The sequence below is a fragment of the Oncorhynchus kisutch genome, linkage group LG21 (genome assembly GCF_002021735.2).
Source record: "Oncorhynchus kisutch isolate 150728-3 linkage group LG21, Okis_V2, whole genome shotgun sequence".
Classification (NCBI taxonomy): domain Eukaryota; kingdom Metazoa; phylum Chordata; class Actinopteri; order Salmoniformes; family Salmonidae; genus Oncorhynchus; species Oncorhynchus kisutch.
In genome coordinates, this window is record NC_034194.2 from 2,972,154 (window position 1) to 2,993,614 (window position 21,461).

A 21,461-nucleotide genomic window follows, 5' to 3' on the forward strand; every position below is an offset into this window, starting at 1 on the left:
AGATTGGACGGGGAGCGGCACAGCCAGCGGAGAACCAATCAGTGTGGGCCACGGTAAGATTTTGTCGCCCTCTCTTCTAGCGCTGCGCATGACAAGAAATTGGAGAGGTGCAAAGAGAACCATGAGACTTTTACTTGGTAAGAAAGTCTAAACAGCTTGTGTTCGGATGTTTTTGTATTATAACTAGGTTAATATCATGGTGGCCATAATACGATGTGTGCAAGATTGCTTACTTTAGCTAGCTATTGAATCAGGTTACAGTTTGCTTCACTGTAGCTAACCATATGAATGTTCGTGGCCTTGTAAACGAACTAACAGTAATGACAGCTACAGGATGGCTTAAAAGACGACCAGCAAAATGAATACCCGATGACGGCTCAAACAGCTCCTGTATTGTAAGCTTACAAACTAGTTAAATAGTTATTTGCAGTTTGGCTTGATGTGCCAACTTTTGTAGCGCTAGCTACCTATGCTAACTAGCTAGCTAGATAGATAGATAGATAGATAGATAGATAGATATTAGCTTTTTTTCTGCTGAACTGTAGACAATGGAATTGTGCTGTTGTGTTAGTTTGCTTATGTATGCAATATGACAATGTGAACAGACGCATCTCACATTCAGCTCCTTCCTATTTCCCAACAGCTCTGTTGGGGTGTTCCCTGGTCTTTATGGTCCAAGGCTTCTACTCTGCTAGCGATGATGTGGTTGAACTCAACCCCTCCAACTTCAACCGGGAGGTTCTTCAGAGCGACAGCCTATGGCTCATCGAATTTTACGCACCATGGTGAGTGGTCAAGTCTTCCCTGGGCCCAATGAAATACTGAGAACTTGCTCGAGAGTGAAATTGTCACCAAGCAGTAGTTAGTGTTGTACGTAATCTCCTTATCCCAATATCCTGTCAAGTAGGGACAACCAAAACTGTAGACCTGGGGCGCATTCAGGAGGGTGTAACATTAGAAAATGTTTAGATATAAATGTCTGGTGTAGAATGGATTACATTGTCTGTCAGGCAGAATAGGGAATTGTGTCAATTACATTTCTGCAGCTTTTTGATCACGGCACCTCACTGAATACCCCCCAGTTTATAGGGGTCAATTATGACAATGATAAAGAAGTTGATATATTAGTCAACCCATATTCCCTTTGACATGATCTTGAAGCCACTGCACGCATCCTGTCTCAACAAACATCTGTTGCAGGTCTATGCAAAACCAGAATTACTCACCATCCCTCCGATTGTTATGAAAGTCTTTGCATGGGATTTGTGTAGATTTCACTTTGTCGATTTTATATGAGGCTGTGTGTAGTCTGGGGCCTCAGACCTAACTGTTTCTCTCCACAGGTGTGGCCACTGCCAGAGTCTGACTGCTGACTGGAAGAAAACAGCTACAGCCTTGAAGGTAAATGGCACATTTGTTATTGCCGTGTTATGACACTGTCTTTTGGTTTAATTACACCAAAATGAGATCAACTTAAGATGTTTTATTACAGTGCTATGTCACTAGAGACAGACTGCACATTACTACACTGCATTCCACATACAGTGATCACAGCTGTGCAGGACAATTTGATCACTATAACTGAATTCACAATAAGCGGGAGTGTACCTTTTCATGACAACTTTGTGAGATTGCTATGGCCTGGGTGTATATCTTTCTAGTTTTGAGTACAAAACAAATGGAACTCACTAGCACTCTATGAGCTATACCAATGACAGTAACCTCTTGCTTTTTTCTCTTCCCTCAGGGGATCGTTAAGGTCGGTGCGGTGGACGCCGACCAGCACAACTCCCTGGGTGGCCAGTACAGTGTCAGAGGCTTCCCCACCATCAAGATCTTTGGTGCCAATAAGAACAAGCCCGACGATTACCAAGGTACGTCTAATAGCTTTTCAATAAAAATAAAAAAATACATCTGCATTTCTTATTGGTTCAGGTAGTCCCTCCCTGTTTCAGTCCCATTTTCTTCCTTTTTGTGCCTAATGAACACAACCCTGGGTTTGTATTCATTAGTGCACACCCATAGCAAAAAGTTTCGCAATGGAAAACAAAAACAAGTTCAGTTTATCATCCCTATTTTCGTTTTTATTTTGGTGTCTAGTGTAGTGGTTTTCAAACTGTGGGGCGTTTAGGAAACTGGTGTTAATAATCTTTCTCCCTCCCTCAGGTGGGCGCAATAGCCAGGCGATTGTGGACGGGGCCCTGAATGCTCTTCAAACTCTGGTGAAGGACAGGATGAGTGGCAGGTCGGGTGGCTCTGACTACAGTAGACAGGTAACTACTACTTACACCTAGGCTGGGTCAGGTTAAGTAGGATGAAAATGTTTAGAAATGGGGAGGTACTATCTGATCTCGTCCAATAATAACAGATTGTTTTTTTCCGTTACAAAATGTTTTGCTACGTTGTACCCTATTGCACATGACTCCAGTGTCCTACAACATTTAGCCATCTGTTGAAAGAATTTTAAAATGACAGTGTGGGTTTTAAGAATCATGTCTAGTCTCTTTTTGTTGAAACATACAGTGCCCTCTGTAATTATTTGGGCAGTGATACATTTGTTGTTTTGGCTCTGCACTTCATATTTGAAATGATACAATGACTATGAGGGTGAAGTGCAGAATGTCAGCTTTAATTTGAGGGTATTTTCATCCATATCGGATGAACGTATAGAAATTACAGCACTGCCCCCCCCACCGTCCCCCCCCATTGTTTTTAGGGGACCAAAAGTATTGAGACAAATTCACTTATCTGTATTGTAGTAGTCCGATTTTGGTATTTGGTCCCATATTCCTAGCACGCAATGATTACAGCAAGCTTGTGACTCTACACACTTTTTTGTGCCCAAGAAAGGAATGGTAAATAATGTGTCATTTTGGAGTCACTATTATTGTAAATAAGAATGGATGTTTCTAAACACAACCAAAACAAACAGCAAATGCATTTAACGAGATTGTAGAGTCAGTCACAAGCTTGATGTAATTGTTGCGTGCTAGGAATATGGGACCAAATAATTCAATTTTGACTACTTTAATACACATATTTGAATTTGTCCCAATTCTTTTGTTCCCCTAAAATTGGGGGATTATGTACAAAAAGTCCTGTAATTTCTAAATGATTCACCTGTATATGGATGAAAATACACTCAAATTAAAGCTGACAGTCTGCACCTTAACCTCAGTCATTGTGTCAGTTGAAATCCAAAGTGCTGGAGTACAGAGCCAAAACAACAACAACGTGTCCCTGTCCCAATAATTACGGAAGGCACTGTATATTTTGAGCAGAGTGTAAGCAGTGCGTCTAAGTTAACGTATCTTCGTGGTTGTCTTTCTCTAGAGTGGTGGTGGTGGCGGCGGCAGTAAGAAAGATGTTGTGGAGCTGACCGACGACAACTTTGACCGGCTGGTTTTGAACAGTGGTGAAGTGTGGCTAGTGGAGTTCTTTGCCCCCTGGTGTGGCCACTGCAAGAGCCTGGAGCCTGAGTGGGCGGCTGCAGCCTCGGCCGTCAAGGAGCAGACCAAGGACAAGGTCCACCTTGGAGCAGTGGATGCCACCGTGCACCAAGGTCTGGCCAGCCGCTATGGGGTGAGCAGAAAACACCCACCAAAACATCACACCAGTCAGATACTATCAGTGTAGCCTCACCACTGATGAGCCGTGCACCACTGTCTGTTCATCTGTACACAACAGCAGAAAGTTTAGATGGAACGAAAGATCTAGAAATTAAGGAATCACGTTCGCCTATTCATGACATCTCTATCGGCAATGTTCCACCCAGTTTGCCAACTGAACGTGGCTATGGACTGAGGTTTGTCCTGTTTCTCTCTCCATATCTGCAGATCCGTGGATTTCCCACCATTAAGATCTTCAAGAAGGGGGAGGAGCCTGAGGACTACCAGGGGGGGAGGACCCGAGGTGACATCATTGCCGGGGCTCTGGACCTGTTCTCCGACAATGCAGCTCCTCCGGAGCTGCTCGAGGTCCGTGTCTGCATGTACAATAAGATCATTTATTCTGATGGGGAGCATAAAAACAAATGTATATGTTTTTTTCATTCCTCCACAATTTCGTGATTATGATCTTGTCTCATCACTGCAACTCTCCAATGGGCTCGGTAGAGGCGAAGGTCGTGGCATGCGTCCTCTGAAAAAACATGACCCGCCAAACTGCGCTTCTTAACTTGTTATGGCTGCAATCCCGATATCGGGATAAGTGTCATCAACAACCGCTGAATAGCATAGCGCTACATTCAATAAATATTTATACAAATATTTATATTCATGAAATCACAAGTGCAATATAGGAAAACACAGCTTAGCCTTTTGTTAATCCACCTGTCGTGTCAGCTTTTGAAATTATGCTTTTCAGCGAAAGCAATCCAAGCGTTTGTGTAAATTTATCAATCGCACTACAAAACATTAAGTACACTTAGCATCAGGAAGTTTGGTTGAGAAAATTAGAAAAGCAATCAAATTAATCGTTTACCTTTGATCTTCGGATGTTTTCACTCACCAGACTCCCAGTTACACAACAAATGTTCCTTTTGTTCCATAACATTATTTTTATATCCAAAATACCTCTGTTTGTTTGTCGCGTTATGTTCAGAAATCCACAGGAAAGAGCGGTCACGACAACGCAGACAAATTCCAAATAGTTTCCATAATGTCCACAAACATGTCAAACTTTTTTTAGAATCAATCCTCAGGTTGTTTTTAAAATATATAATCAATAATATATCAACCGCAAATGTCTTTCACAGTAGGAGAGGGGAAAACAATGGCTGTCCAAATTCTGTTGCGTGAGCAAAACTCATGTGACCACTTGACGCGTTGTTATCGTTCTGGCTCACTTTACAAAATAAAAGCCTGAAACTGTGTCTGAAGACTGACACCTTGAGGAAGCGATAGGAAAAGGAATCTGGTTCATATCCCTTTAAATCCAGCAGAGGCTATGGAACATGGAGTTTTCAAAATAGAAGCCACAAAATTAGAAGCCATATTTCTCAGGATTTCGCCTGCAATATCAGTTCTGTTATACTCACAGACAATATTTTGACAGTTTTGGAAACTTTAGTGTTTTCTATCCAATACTAATAATAATATGCATATATTAGCAACTGAGACTGAGGAGCTGGCCATTTACAATGAGCACCTTTTCATCCAAGCTACTCAATACTGCCCCTGCAGCCATAAAAAGTTCTCTCCCTTAACCCGGAAGCCTGCCGCACCAATGTATCTGAGAAAACACCTGACGACCAGTCAGCCTGCAGGTGCACTGCCCACCACAAGGAGTCGCTAGAGTGCGATGAGCCAAGTAAAGCCCCCGGCACCTGTCTAAGGATCATGCTTTTTAATCAGTTTCTTGATATACCACACCTGTCAGGTGGATGGTTTATCTTGGCAAATTCTCACTAACAGGAATGTAAGCACATTTTGTACAGTGCTTTTTGTGCATGTGGAACATTTCTGGGATCTTTAATTTCAGCTCATGAAACATGGGATCAACACTTTGCATTTATATTATTGTTCAGTATGTAAATCTAATCACGAGGCCTATAGGCTATGCCTACGCTGCATTGTATGCCATTGCCTCATGAGTAAATTCTGAGCTGAAAACATTGTAGGGTATTCTGTTAAAACAACTACAGCCTATGCGCACGTTGTAATCAAAATTATAATCTTAATTGGTGATTTCAAACTATTTTTTTGTGAGGTGCAACCGGGACCAGTAGATGGTGGGATCGATAGACCAGAATTGGAGAGGATCCTACATAATTGTTTAAATCTCCATATTTGGGAACATATATTTTTTAGGGGGTAGATCAGCTTTAATATTGCAGATTGTGCCTTCCATTAATGTCATTTTCTGCATCATTCCCAATAATATTATATATAAAAAAAAAAAAATTGTCCTTTATTTTTTTTCCCTTAACCCTACCATCCTTTTTGGAACATTTTGGCTGCACAGTCGATTACAATGGCGCTGGACAGAGTTGTAGACAAGATAATAGTATGTTCTCCACTGTTCAACAAGAATAGCCTATGCAGCTTGTTGTTGTCGCCAATCACAAGTCATCAAAGTGCCACTACAGTCATTTTGTAATTATTGTTTTCACCTTTATTTTACCAGGTAGGTCAGTTGAGAACAGGTTCTCATTTACAACTGCATCCTGGCCAAGATAAAGCAAAGCAGTTCGACACATACAACAACAGAGTTACACATGGAATAAACAAACATACAGTCAATAATACAGTAGAAAAAGTCTATATACAGTGTGTGCAAATGAGGTAGGAAAAGGGAGGTAGGGCAATAAATAGGCCATGGTGGCGACGTAATTACAATATAGCAATTGGGGGTGACCAGTGAGATATACCTGCTGGAGTGTGTGAAACGGGTGGGTGCTGCTATGGTGACCAGTGAGCTGAGATAAGGCAGGGCTTTACCTAGCAGAGACTTGTAGATGACCTGCAGCCAGTGGGTTTGGCAACGAGTATGAAACGAGGGCCAGCCAACGAGAGCGGACAGGTCGCAGTGGTGGGTAATATGTGGGGCTTTGGTGACAAAACGGATGGCACTGTGATAGACTGCATCCAATTTGCTGAGTAGAGTGTTGGAGGCTATTTTGTAAATTACATCGTCGAGGATCGGTAGGATGGTCAGTTTTACGAGGGTGTTTGGCTGCATGAGTGAAGGATGCGTTGTTGCAATATAGGAAGCCGATTCTAGATTTAAATTTGGATTTGAGATGCTTAATGTGAGTCTGGAAGGAGAGTTTACAGTGTAACCAGACACTTAGGTATTTGTAGTTGTCCACATATTCTAAGTCAGAACCGTTCAGAGTAGTGATGCTGGATGGGTGGGTAGGTGTGGGCAGCGATCGGTTGAAGAGTATGCATTTAGTTTTGCTTGCATTTAAGAGCAGTTGGAGGCCACGGAAAGAGAGTTGTATGGCATTGAAGCTCGACTGGAGGTTAGTTAACTTCATTGGGATAGGGGGCAGCATTTTCACTTTTGTATGAAAAGTGTGCCTGGAGTAAACTGCCTGCTACTCAGTCCCAGATGCTAATATATGCATGTTATTAGTAGTATTGGATAGTTTCTAAAACTATTTGAATGATGTCTGTGAGTATAACAGAACTCATATGGCAGGCAGAAATCTGAGAAAAAATCCAACCAGGAAGTGGGAAATCTGAGGTTTGTAGTTTTTCAACACGGCCCCTATTGAAGATAGTGGGATATTGGTCATCCTGCACTTCCTAAGGCTTCCACTAGATGTCAACAGTCTTTAGAATGTTGTTTCAGGCTTCTACTGTGAAGGGGGGCTGAATGAGAGAGGAATGAGTCAGAGGTATGCCAGCAGCCATGAGCGGTCATGTGAAAGTTACCTCGTGTTCCATTGCTTTTCTACAGACAAAGGAATTCTCCGGTTGGGACATTTTGAAGATTTATGTTAAAAACATCCTAAAGATTGATTCTATACTTAGTTTGATATGTTTCTACGACCAGTAATATAACTTTTTGGACTTTATGTCTGACCTTTCCGCTGGAAAAGCACGCGCGTTTGGATTTGTTTACCAAACAAACAAAAGGAGGTATATGGACATAAATTATGAACTTTATCAAACAAATCATTTTTTTTTTGTGGAACTGGGATTCCTGGGAGTGCATTCTGATGAAGATCATCAAAGGTAAGTGAATATTTATAATGCTATGTTGACGACACAACATGTCTATACGGAACTGGTCGTCCTCGGGCCTGTTCGGAATGGGTCTCTATATTGAAAAATGTATTAATGCATATTTGTTCCGGTGGGAAAGCCCGACGTCCATTTCGGAACGGGTCCAACTTTTTAAACTTCAACAGAGGCCCAATTTAATGACCCCTGTCACAACAGACAATGCCGGTGACTTTGTGAATGATGTCACAGAAACTGTACTTGGGCCAGAAATAGGGTGCTTTTTAATTTAGCCAAATAAACTACAATTAACTATAATAACTGTTGGAATTTCATTTTTCCGCTGTACCACACCCGAACCGTGACCCCCAGAACATCAAAGTACTGAACTGTGGGTTCACACCGTTATTGTTTTATTCTCTCCGGCTGAAAGTTAATTAGAACAATAACATATATTTTAAATGGATGTCTTCTAACTTTGACGTTTAGTGTGTTTTTCTTCTGACAGATTCTGAATATGTGTGTGTGTGTGTGACTCTCAGATCCTTAATGCAGATGTCCTGAAGAAGACCTGCGATGATTACCAGCTCTGTGTCATTGCTGTGCTGCCCCATATCCTGGACACAGGTTAGATGGAACTACTCTCTTCAGTTAGTCCCCTGATCACGTTCATGCTTTTATTCTCAGGCTGTTTGATATGGCACGTGGCGTTGTACCTAATGACGGTTCATTGATTTTTGCCGTTCTGGATATGTACAAAACTGACCTGTCCCCTTCTTGACTCATTGCAGGTGCAGCAGGCAGGAATGGCTACCTGGAGGTGATGATGAAGATGGCAGAGAAGTACAAGAAGAAGATGTGGGGGTCAGTATATAGAAAGAGCCTGCATTTGAACACATCACCGACTGAGCAGACCGACTGATATACAAGTTATTTTATCCTATGTTAGTACTCAATAGGATTTGTGGATTAGCCAATGCAGTTGATCTCAAACGCACACAACTGTCTGTGAATGATTTTGATCTCTGACTGTGGATGAATTAATTTAACCCAGTATAAATTCATCCATTTAGTTTGATTAGCAATGCAAGTCTTCTCTCTCTAGCTGGCTGTGGACTGAGGCTGGTGTTCAGATGGAGCTGGAGGCGTCACTGGGCATTGGAGGGTTCGGCTACCCTGCCATGGCGGCCATCAACGCCCGCAAGATGAAGTTCGCCCTGCTCAAGGGCTCGTTCAGCGAGACTGGCATTCACGAATTCCTCAGGTAGGGGCGCCCATTTAGTGTTTTACACAGTATAGTATAGACCATGGATGCATCCTAAATGGCACCCTATTCCCTATATAATGCACTACTTTAATAGTGCCTATAGTGTCTATAAAGGGAATAAGGTGCCATTTGGGATGTAGCCCATACCCAACCCTCTTCCTGGAGAGCTACTGGGTCACAAAGGCTTTTGCTCCAACTTGATTTAGTTAATTAGGGTCCTGGTGAGCAGCTAATCAGGTACAGTATCATTCTAAGGAATCTTTTCTCTTTTCTTTTTTTTAGGGATCTGTCTGTAGGCCGCGGCTCCACTGCTACCGTCGGGGGCGGAGCTTTGCCTAATATCAACTCTGTCGAAGCCTGGGACGGCAAAGACGGAGAGGTGAGTGGGAATGGTCAAAGGGTGTATGTGATCCTCCGAGGTCCTCGTACCATAATACAGTTTTGGCTGGACTAGGTGATTTGAGCTTTACCCAAGTCTTGCCTCGGGCCAGTTCATGACGATGTAACGTTACAGAACATCCAGATAGAGATAGTGTAGAACCAATATGATGGTATGTCCAAGAGAATAGTTTCACCCCACTGAATACACCACAGGGTCCTATTCATTTGTGCACATCATTGGGAATATTTGGGAACAGAATAAGTTGTGCAAAAAAGTTAACCCCTCCCAATTTTGGTTCGCTTTCATACGTTTGGTTTCTAATGAATATGTTATATTGTTCGCCTGCCCAGTCCTCAATCCTCTCTCTCTCTCTCTCCTCTTTTATCCCCAGCTTCCCGTGGAGGATGACTACGACCTGAGTGACGTGGACCTAGACGACATCTTTGACAAGGACGAGTTGTGAGCCCAGCGTTCCGGTTTGACAACATCTTGTCTGTCTGGTCTACCTCTGCGTGGCCAGTCTCTCCTCTCCCGTGGAGCAAGTTGGAGACTGGGTCACCCTGTTACTGAAATACCCCAGAAGATAAAATTCATTTAAGAGAGTGTGGCCCTGTTGAGAAATGCATTCTTCCCTCTGTTTCCTTCAGGTTAACACAGATCTATAAGTGATTAGAGAGGTGTTAGGAAGCTTACCACCCGTTTACTTTCATCAGTCCAACAAATTCAGATCTGTGAGTACTTCAAAGAAGGTTGAAAAGACGCAAGGATGCATTACTGAAGTAATTGAACCACAGGAGGCTGCTGAGGGGAGGTTGGCTCATAATAATAGCTGTAACGTTACAACCATGTGTTTGAGTTGGATACCATTCGACTTCTAACGTTCCAACCATTACTGTGAACCCGTCCTCCCCAAGTTAGATGCTACCAACCTCCTGTGAATTGAATCAGAAAGTCACCTGTGCTTCTCACATCGGCTGAGTTCCACTGCTTAGATATTGCAACGCCTGGATAGGTAAAATTCTTATGAGCTGTCGATGTCTGTAAGACTCCGCCTCACAGACCTGCTGAATATTAGTCACTGCATTAATTATGCAGGCCCTACCTTTTTGGAAAGAGTTGAGGGTTTTCTGGATATGGCTGTCCAGTTGGAACATTCCTTTCTGCAACCGTCCCCTCTTCCTTGTTTCGCCACTCTGACGTCAAGCTAATCAGACATGGTTGTATTCGATTTCACTTTCATGCCCGGCCTGATGTGACTATATATATTTGGGGGATTTCGTATTTTTATTTTATTCTGTCGGTGAGAACGTTGGTGTCTGTGCAGGACAAAGGGCAATACCGTGGGACTTCTTGTTTTTCTTACAAAACTTTATTTCGATTGTGTGAAAACAAAATGACATTTTTGTTACAAAATAAAAAGAGAATACTGTTTCATCATTATTTATGTATGTGTATTCTGTGTTGGGAAATGACCAGCTTCACTGTCAATGTAATTTTAGCTAGGAACACAAAATAATTAAGTTTCTCACTTTAACAATGTACCATTGCTGTAGCACAGGTATTTTGAAAAATAAATTTTTATGGCCCTGAACTCTACTGGTAGTTCCAGTGTATTAAAACCAGTATGTTGTCATCTTTTGCAGATACTGGTTTGTTTAACTCCACAGGGATAGAGGTCATTCACAGCCATGGCCGTAGTGAATCTCTAACCCTGAAACTAGACTGCAAAGGTTGCATATGTTTTTCGGACTTTAGTCGCCTGTAAAGGACACGCTAGCTACAGAAACCATAGAAGCAGCATTTCACCGAGACTTGTGTTGCATAATCTCTTTACAGTACAAGTCTACTTCTAGCACAAAGACGTGTGTCTGAGAAGTGAACAACTGATAGTTGCTTATGTTTTTTTCCCCTCTTCTGAAGCTTCTGGTGGAGCAAGCTAAAAACAACGCTAAGGGAACGCACACATTTGCAGTGTAGTCTTCAGGGTGCGTATCCCCAGTGTTTCCTTATTGGAAATTAGTTTATCCTTTGGAGTTAAACAAACCAGTGACTGCAAAAGATACTGGTTTTAGTACACTGGGACTGCCTTTACAGTTGGGGGCAATAAAAAGTTACTTTTTGAAATACCTGTACATTGTGAAAAACTCTTGTTCCTAGCTAATATTACAAGACTCAGGATGGTTAATATACAAAATATTAGTTTTGGTTGATTTCTTCTTACCGTAACACGTCCATAATACATACAAGTGTAATACATTCAGTACAAATATTAAGATTATTAAGCACTTCACTTTGACTGAAGTAAGGCAAGTAAAAATAAAACCTTAAGCATTTAAACATTTGCAAGGAAATGTAAGAGTCTATCAGTGGTACTGTGGATGCAGAATGGGATGTTTCATAACGGAAAACATTATTCGCTGTAGGAAGCATTTTTCAGACCGCTGCATTGGGATATGGGAAACTGCTAGTTTGGTCTCAGATCTGTTTGCATGGAGTTGACAAGGAGCACAAACAGATCTGGGATCAGGCTAGGGAACTACTGCTAATGTAAACAATAATACATGGAGAAGGTATGAGTATTGTAACGACAACTCAACCTCTTTCTTGTGTGGTTGTGTGTGTTGGATGGGGGATGATAACAGGGTCCATCTGTCTGCTTTCCTGTGTTCAGGACTGTGTGTGGTTGTCCATTTGTCTTCAGAACTAGCGAGAGGTTCCCTGGTCAGATTGCAGGAGCCGGACGATGGAAGGGTCACTCTTGGCACCTTTGATGAACTCCTCCAGAGAGAGTTTGCCTGCATTCCAGAAGAGACCCCGAGTTAGCAACACACAATAGACTATGGACATCAATCTCATTTTGCATAGCAGCAGGCAGAATATTTTGACCCAGGACACCAGAAATGTCATATAAGAGCCCAAGTGAAATACCCATTCAAGACAATGTGGGGCAAAAAATGTACAGTGGGGCAAAAAAGTATTTAGTCAGCCACCAATTGTGCAAGTTCTCCCACTTAAAAAGATGAGAGAGGCCTGTAATTTTCATCATAGGTACACTTAAACTATGACACAAAATGAGAGAAAAAATCCAGAAAATCACATTGTAGGATTTTTAATGAATTTATTTGCAAATTATGGTGGGAAATAAGTATTTGGTCACCTACAAACAAGCAAGATTTCTGGCTCTCACAGACCTGTAACTTCTTTAAGAAGCTCCTCTGTCCTCCACTCGTTACCTGTATTAATGGCACCTGTTTGAACTTGTTATCAGTATAAAAGACACCTGTCCACAACCTCTAACAGTCACACTCCAAACTCCACTATGGCCAAGACCAAAGAGCTGTCAAAGGGCACCAGAAACAAAATTGTAGACCTGCACCAGGCTGGGAAGACTTCATCTGCAATAGGTAAGCAGCTTGGTTTGAAGAAATCAACCGTTGGAGCAATTATTCGGAAATGGAAGACATACAAGACCACTGATAATCTCCCTCGATCTGGGGCTCCACGCAAGATCTCACCCCGTGGGGTCAAAATGATCACAAGAACAGTGAGCAAATATCCCAGAACCACACGGGGGGACCTAGTGAATGACCTGCAGAGAGCTGGGACCAAAGTAACAAAGCCTACCATCAGCAAGGGCATTGAAGATGAAACGTGGCTGGGTCTTTCAGCATGACAATGATCCCAAACACACCGCCCGGGCAACGAAGGAGTGGCTTCGTAAGAAGCATTTCAAGGTCCTGGAGTGGCCTAGTCAGTCTCCAGATCTCAACCCCATAGAAAATCTTTGGAGGGAGTTGAAAGTCCGTGTTGCCCAGCAACAGCCCCAAAACATCACTGCTCTAGAGGAGATCTGCATGGAGGAATGGGCCAAAATACCAGCAACAGTGTGTGAAAACGTTGTGAAGACTTACAGAAGACGTTTGACCTCTGTCATTGCCAACAAAGGGTATATAACAAAGTAATGATATACATTTTTGTTATTGACCAAATGCTTATTTTCCACCATAATTTGCAAATAAATTAATAAAAAAATCCTACAATGTGATTTTCTGGGGATTTTTAAAAATCCTTTTGTCTGTCATAGTTGAAGTGTACCTATGATGAAAATTACAGGCCTCTCATCTTTTTAAGTAGGAGAACTTGCACAATTGGTGGCTGACTAAATACTTTTTTGCCCCACTGTATAGGCTTGGGGTTTTGAGAAGTGGACTCAAGTTTTGAGAAGTGGACTCAAGTTTACACTGTAAATTCAGTGCCACTAAGTTCCAGCTTGGGAATAACGGGTAATAACTATGTATTTACTAGGTAATTAGCTAGTAAACCTTGAGTGGCCTAATTACAGGATGCACCGGAGCTCCATTGAGTCTCATAGCTAAGGGTCTGAATATTTATGTAAATAAGCTATCTATTTTTTATTTTTAATACATTTCCAAACATTTTTAAAAACCTGTTTACGCTTTGTCATTATGGGGTGTTGTGTGTAGATTTGAGGAAAATGTTTAATCAATTTTAGAATAAGGCTGTAACGTAACAAAAACTGGAAAAAGTGAAGGCGTCTGAATACTTTCCAAATGCACTGTATGTTCTTGTAAAATGAGACAAAATTGCTACGGTGTGACAAAGCCCAGTTGACATTATTAGCTTTATGCTAACCAAATGTAGCTTTCCTAAACGCTAGCTAGCTCTAGGCAAGTGGGTTTCAGCTACTGTTAGCTTAGAAGGTTTAGAAGGTAATGGTTGTAGCATTGTTTAGCACAGGCCTCCAGTCATTTGTAGCTTTTCAAAAATTGACACACTATATACAGTGGGGAGATTTGAAACACTGCCGATTTTGCAGGTTTTCCTACATACAAAGCATGTAGAGGTCTGTAATTTTTATCATAGGTACACTTCAACTGTGAGAGACGGAATCTAAAACAAAAATCACATTGTATGATTTTTAAGTAATTAATTTGCATTTTATTGCATGACATAAGTATTTGATCACCTACCAACCGGTAAGAATTCCAGCCCTCACAGACCTGTTAGTTTTTCTTTAAGAATCCCTCCTATTCTCCACTCATTACCTGTATTAACTGCACTTGTTTGAACTCGTTACCTGTACAAAAGACACCTGTCCACACACTCAATCAAACAGACTCCAACCTCTCCACAATGACCAAGACCAGGGAGCTGTGTAAGGACATCGGGGATAAAGTTGTAGACCTGCACAAGGCTGGGATGGGCTACAGGACAATAGGCAAGCAGCTTGGTGAGAAGGCAGCAACTGTTGGCGCAATTATTAGAAAATGGAAGACGTTCAAGATGACGGTCATTCACCCTCGGTCTGGGACTCCATGCAAGATCTCACCTCGTGGGGCATCAATGATCATGAGGAAGGTGAGGGATCAGCCCAGAACTACACGGCAGGACCTGGTCAATGACCTGAAGAGAGCTGGGACCACAGTCTCAAAGAAAACCATTAGTAACACACTACACCGTCATGGATTAAAATCCTGCAGCGCACGCAAGGTCCCCCTGCTCAAGCCAGCGCATGTCCAGGCCCGTCTGAAGTTTGCCAATGACCATCTGGATGATCCAGAGGAGGAATGGGAGAAGGTCATGTGGTCTGATGAGACAAAAATAGAGCTTTTTGGTTTAAACTCCACTCGCTGTGTTTGGAGGAAGAAGGATGAGTACAACCCCAAGAACATCATCCCAACCGTGAAGCATGGGGGTGGAAACATCATTCTTTGGGGATGCTTTTCTGCAAAGGGGACAGGACGACTGCACCGTATTGAATGGGAGGATGGATGGGGCTATGTATCGCAAGATCTTGGCCAACAACCTCCTTCCCTCAGTAAGAGCATTGAAGATGGGTCGTGGCTGGGTCTTCCAGCATGACAACGACCCAAACACACAGCCAGGGCAACTAAGGAGTGGCTCCGTAAGAAGCATCTCAAGGTCCTGGAGTGGCCTAGCCAGTCTCCAGACCTGAACCCAATAGAACATCTTTGGATGGAGCTGAAAGTCCATATTGCCCAGCAACAGCCCAGAAACCTGAAGGATCTGGAGAAGGTCTGTGTGGAGGAGTGGGCCAAAATCCCTGCTGCAGTGTGTGCAAACCTGGTCAAGAACTACAGGAAACAAATGATCTCTGTAATTGCAAACAAAGGTTTCTGTGCCAAATATTAAGTTCTGCTTTTCTGATGTATCAAATACTTATGGCATGCAATAAAATGCTAATTAATTACTTAAAAATCATACAATGTGATTTTCTGGATTTTTGTTTTAGATTCCGTCTCTCACAGTTTAAGTGTGCCTATGATACAAAATTACAGACCTCTACATGCTGTGTAAGTAGGAAAACCTACAAAATCGTCAGTGTATCAAATACTTGTTCTCCCCACTGTATATATATATATAAATAAATAATGTAGCCTCTTGATGGTTTTTACAATGCAAATATATTTAGCTGCTAAATACTACTGCTTGAATAACCTCAGATTATATGGAATATTGAGTTGAACATTAGTGATAGGTAATATGTGAATGTGTAGATGTATAGCAATAGTTTTTTGAACTTGTGATCTTTATTTTTTATACTGAAATGTGGAATGTAACGACGTAATACTACAATGCAATTGTAATGTGTAATTGATTTTGACAACAAAAATATTTTAAAGAGAGAACAATATTTTAATAAATCTTGGAGAAGGCCTACTATTGAATACCACTACCGTTTCTCTGTCTCATAATTTTATTCTGTTAATTCATGTTTATTATTTGCTGACCACATCCGAGGTGTGTAACACATACAGCATGATTATAGTGGGTTTACTAACGTGCTATCTCTAGTAGCTATGTTGACTATGACGTTAGCTAAATATGGCTGTGTGAAGTGTTTAGCGGTTATGATAGGTTTTGCTTGGAATATTTTTTTTGCCTGGTCACAGACAACTGATGTGTTGTGCACTGAAATCCACAAGCAAAGAGAAAAGGTGAGAGGAGCAGAGCATGTAGATGCAAGAAGGAATTATAGAACAAGAAAAGTGATCATGCTGTTGTATGTGGCTGCCTTGAAAAGTGTGTTTGCGTATGATCAGGGGTGTATTCATTCCACCAATTCTGTTGAAAAACATTTCTTAAATGGAAGAAAACAGAATGAAATGGGGATAAACTTTAATTTGTCCAATAGAAACTCTCGTTTGCAACTGTTGTAATGATTACACCCTACATGCAGGCAAGAGTGTGCAAGGTGGTATTGAATGTGTCACTGTCTGTCACCTTGATTACTCCAATTTGTCAATGGCTATAGTTCTTACATGTTTTACGTTTAAGCTGCTTTTGAAAGCAAAAGTCGAATTGAAAACATTATTGGCATAGCTGAATTAAATTTTCATATTACCAAGCTAAGACTGATGGTTTAATTAGCTAAACTAGCAAGTCGTTGTTTGGTTAACAAGGCAACTGTCACGAATAGGTGGCTCCCTTCCTGCTCGGGTGGCGCTCGGCGGTTGTCGTCGCCGGTCTATTAGCTGCCACCGATCCCTTTTTCCTTTTCGTTTGTTTTTGTCTAATTGTTTTCACCTGTTCCTTGTTGGGGTTTTGGGATGGGTGTTATTTAAGTTTGTTTTGCCCGCTGGTGTTTGTGCGGGCTTGTTGGTTGTTACGTTTGGTGATGTATCGTGTTTTGGTTTTGGGTTTTTCGCTGTCCAGTGTGTGTCTAGGTTTTGGGTTGGTTTTGGACCTGTTACGATTTGAAGGACATTAAAGCGTTTTCCGTTCATTTCGCTCTCTGCATCTGACTCCTCACTCATTTCACTCACCCGTCGTTACAGCAACTAGCTACTGTTGCAATCAAGTAAACTTGCTAGCTACTTCAGTGGATGTTGAACACATTTCTACCTGCAAATGAACACATTTCTAGTGGGAAATGTGTTAAATTATAGCCTGATATGAAAGATAATCAACTCGGGCCTCTAGATGTTCTCTGGAAAATAATGCAGCTCTGTGGAAGGTAAGTTCCACGAGGCGCTACACCCTTCTTTCCACGTTGTTCATTATTTTCCAGAGAATGCATAGCCCCTTGTTGATTATCCCTTACATAACCTCTAATTCGCTAAAATCACAACATTAGGAAAGGATTCCTGAAATATACATAAACGTGTTCTAGCGACACTGTTTAAAATAAATAATAATAAATAAAACAAGCTCAAACTGGGAAACCTCGTTTTGAACGATCATCCAACTCTGCATTCCAAGGGCCCGGTTTCCTAAAAGCATATTAAGTTCATCGTTAACTATAAGTTCATCGTTATCATTATAGTTCACCGTTAACTATAAGATTATTTTGGGAAACCAGGCCCTGGTTGTAAACTGTGCTTTGTTTGTCATGTCATAGCAATTGTGTGTCATTTTACAATGACATATATAACTGCTAAGTTATGTTTGTTATGGGGAAGGGATATAATGGTTTAACTATTTCCAGGTAACAACCATGGGCTGGTTGGGATATTTAAAGGGATAAAACGGTAGTACTAAAGAGAAACAGGTAATGTTGCATTTTCCAGCACTGTTCTTCGTTATTACATAGAACTACCATCTCTGTTTCCAGGTAACAACCATTGGCTGGTTGGGATGTCAGGAAAGAGGATTGGTTGAAACAACATGGTAACTACTAGTGGTAATTATATAGTTCTTACCTGGTTATTACCAAGCTGGAATGTAAATTCTTATGTCTCTATAAAAAGTTGAATTAGAGGTTTAAAAACAAACAAGACTCACCATCATTGTCTACATCCATCTGTCTGAAGATCTTATCTGTCCGTTTCTCCGGTGTCGACTCATCTTCTGGCATCTTCATCACTGAGGACACCATCTTGTAAATCGCCTGCAGAAGGAAGAACAATTGACCTTGGGTAAGAGAGTTGCACAAAGCTCATAAGGTTTTAGAAACAACATTCTTGAATGTGTATACAGTCTATCACTAATGACCATTAAACAAGAAAGTAACTTCCAAATAGTGCCTTTAACAAATAATACAATATTCTCTGTCAGAATGGAAGTATTCTACTAGTTACCTATGCAGTCAGGTTACCACATGGAAAATTAATCACGGTTCTCTGGCTTTATAAAAAAACAAGGTTTGAGCCTAACACCAATGAGACAGGAACTGAATTTCCATCACTAACTATAACATTTTCTGACAAGATAGAACTGCCAAAGGGGGCGGAGTTGCAATCTACTACAGAAATAGCCTGCAGAGTTCTGTCATACTATCCAGGTCTGTGCCCAAACAATTCGATCTTCTACTTATAAAAATCCACATTTCCAGAAACAAGTCTCTCACCGTTGCCGCTTGTTATAGACCACCTTCTGCCCTCAGCTGTGCCCTGGACACCATATATTAATTGATTTCCCCCCATCTATCTCCAGAGCTCGTACTGCTAGGTGACCTAAACTGGGACATGCTTAACACCCAGCCCGCCCTACAATCTAAACTAGATGCCCTCAATCTCACACAAATAATCAATGAACCTACCAGATACAACCGCAAATCCGTAAACAAGGGCACCCTCATAGATATCATCCTGACCACCCTGCCCTCCAAATACACCTCTGCTGTCTTTAACCAAGATCTCAGCGATCACTGCCTCATTGCGTGCTTCTGTAATGGGTCTGTGGTCCAACGACCACCCCTCATCACTGTCAAACGCTCCCTAAAACACTTCAGCGAGCAGGCCTTTCTAATCAACCTGGCCCGGGTATCCTGGAAGGATATTAACCTCATTCCGTCAGTAGAGGATGCCTGGTTATTCTTTAAAAGTGCTTTCCTCACCATCTTAAATAAGCATGCCCCGTTCAAAAAATGTAGAACCGGGAACAGATATAGCCCTTGGTTCACTCCAGACCTGACTGCCCTTGACCAGCACAAAAACATCCTGTGGCGTACTGCATTAGCATCGAATAGCCCCCGCAACATTTCAGGGAAGTTAGGAACCAATATACATAGGCAGTGTATATTTTTTTTTAAACAGAAATTTGCATCCTGTAGCACAATCTCCAAAAAGTTCTGGGACACTGTAAAGTCCATGGAGAATAAGAGCTGAGGCTAGGAAACACTGTCACCACCGATAAATCCACCATAATTGAGAATTTCAATAAGTATTTTTCTACAGCTGGTCATGCTTTCCACCTGGCTACCGGTACCCTGGTCAACAGCCCTGCACCCCTCACAGCAACTTCCCCAAGCCTCCCCATTTCTCCTTCACTCAAATCCAGATAGCTGATGTTCTGAAAGAGCTACAAAATCTGTACCCCTACAAATCAGCTGGGCTAAACAATCTGGACCCTCTCTTTCTAAAATTATCCGCCGCAATTGTTGCAACCCCTATTATGCTTCTACACCTGCATTGCTTGCTGTTTGGGGTTTTAGGCTGGGTTTCTGTACAGCACTTTGAGATATCAGCTGATGACGAAGGGCTATATAAATACATTTGATTTGATTTGATATTACTAGCCTGTTCAACCTCTTTCGTATCGTCTGAGATCCCCAAAGATTGGAAAGCTGCTGGTCATCCCCCTCTTCAAAGATGGAGACACTCTGGACCCAAACTGTGACAGACCTATATCTATCCTACCCTGCCTTTCTAAGGTCTTCGAAAGCCAAGTTAACAAACAGATCACTGACCATTTCGAATCCCACCGTACCTTCTCCGCTATGCAATCTGGTTTCCGAGCTGGTCATGGGTGCACCTCAGCCACACTCAAATCGGAGGGCCTGTTGTCCAGACCTCTAGCAGTCTCTATGGGGGTGCCACGGGGTTCAATTCTCGGGCCAACTCTTATCTCTGTATACATCAAGGATGTCGCTCTTACTGCTGGTGATTCTCTGATCCACCTCTACGCAGACGATACCATTCTGTTTACTTCTGGCCCTTGTTTGGACACTGTGTTAACTAAACTCCAGACGAGCTTCAATGCCATACAACTCTCCTTCTGTGGCCTCCAACTGCTCTTAAATGCAAGTAAAACTAAATGCATGCTCTTCAACCGATCGCTGCCCTGCACCTGCCCGCCCGTCCAGCATCACTACTCTGGAAGGTTCTGACTTAGAATATGTGGACAATTACAAATACCTAGTCATCTGGTTAGACTGTAAACTCTCCTTCCAGACTCACATTAAGGATCTCCAATCCAAAATTAAATCTAGAATCGGCCTCATATTTCGCAACAAAGCATCCTTCACTCATGCTGCCAAACATACTCTCGTAAAACTGACCATCCTACCAATCCTTGACTTTGGTGATAGCCTCAACACTCTACTCAGCAAATAAGATGCAGTCTATCACAGTGCCATCCATTTTGTCACCAAGCCCCATATACTACCCACCACTGCGACCTGTATGCTCTCGTTGGCTGGCCCTCGCTTCATATTCGTCGCCAAACCCACTGGCTCCAGATCATCTATAAATATTTGCTAGGTAAAGCCCCGCCGCATCGCAGCTCACTGGTCACCATAGCAGAACACACCCGTAGCACGCGCTCCAGCAAGTATATTTCACTGATCACCCCCAAAGCCAAATCCTCGTTTGGCCACCTTCCAGTTCCGTGCTGCCAATGACTGGAACGAATTACAAAAATCACTGAAGCTGGAGACTCATATCTCCCACACTAACTTTAAGCATCAGCTGTCAGAGCAGCTCAGAGATCATTGCACCTGTACAAACTCATCTGTAAATAGCCCATACAACTACCTCATCCCCATATTGTTATTTTTTTTCTCTCCTTTGCACCCCACTATCTCTACTTGCACATTCATCTTCTGCACATCCATCACTCCAGTGTTTAATTGCTAAATTGTGACCATGATTAAGGGAAACAAAAATAGAATGAGTTGCAGCCAATGTCCATGGTGAAAATATGTTTACGATATCATGGACGTGAGTAATAAAGAACGTATCATTCATTAGATTAAACACAAAGACAAGTAAAAAAGAAGACGCTGAAGTGAGCAGAAAACATGGTGTGTTCTGGGTGTTCTGACTAAATCCACCTGTAAAATCCACCACAGGAAGTTAGCAAACACTTTTATCCCAAGCAACTTATAAAACTGTAAGCTATCCACAGTGAACATATTCATAGTATGTGGTCCATG

The 21,461-nt window shown here is 41.9% G+C and overlaps 2 protein-coding genes across 2 annotated transcripts in view; one reads left to right on the forward strand and one right to left on the reverse strand.

The window, feature by feature from the left end:
• On the forward strand, positions 1-10,762 carry LOC109884007 (protein disulfide-isomerase A6). Its single transcript, XM_020475998.2, has 12 exons — positions 1-137; positions 644-785; positions 1,344-1,401; positions 1,748-1,874; positions 2,167-2,273; positions 3,334-3,582; positions 3,837-3,977; positions 8,216-8,300; positions 8,465-8,537; positions 8,779-8,937; positions 9,223-9,319; positions 9,714-10,762. Exons 1-12 carry the CDS (start codon positions 89-91, stop codon positions 9,783-9,785), a joined length of 1,359 nt encoding a protein of 452 aa, XP_020331587.1. The 5' UTR covers positions 1-88; the 3' UTR covers positions 9,786-10,762.
• The window catches only part of LOC109884008 (hippocalcin-like protein 1), a 19,645-nt gene continuing 8,856 nt past the window's right edge, over positions 10,673-21,461 (reverse strand). Inside the window, exons 3-4 of the mRNA XM_020475999.2 lie at positions 18,089-18,194; positions 10,673-12,117 (exon numbers count right to left, since the gene is read on the reverse strand). Coding sequence (XP_020331588.1) covers positions 12,026-12,117; positions 18,089-18,194 — 198 coding nt within the window. The 3' untranslated portion in view covers positions 10,673-12,025. The remainder of the gene's footprint in view (positions 12,118-18,088; positions 18,195-21,461) is intronic.

What these genes read in the sequence shown, in the direction of transcription:
- LOC109884007 (XM_020475998.2), top strand. Translation starts at nt 89, where the DNA reads ATGACAAGAAATTGGAGAGGTGCAAAGAGAACCATGAGACTTTTACTT. An exon ending in GCTCTGACTACAGTAGACAG is followed by an intron (nt 2,274 to 3,333) that starts GTAACTACTACT and finishes GTCTTTCTCTAG; the next exon opens with AGTGGTGGTGGTGGCGGCGG. An exon ending in CTCCTCCGGAGCTGCTCGAG is followed by an intron (nt 3,978 to 8,215) that starts GTCCGTGTCTGC and finishes TGTGACTCTCAG; the next exon opens with ATCCTTAATGCAGATGTCCT.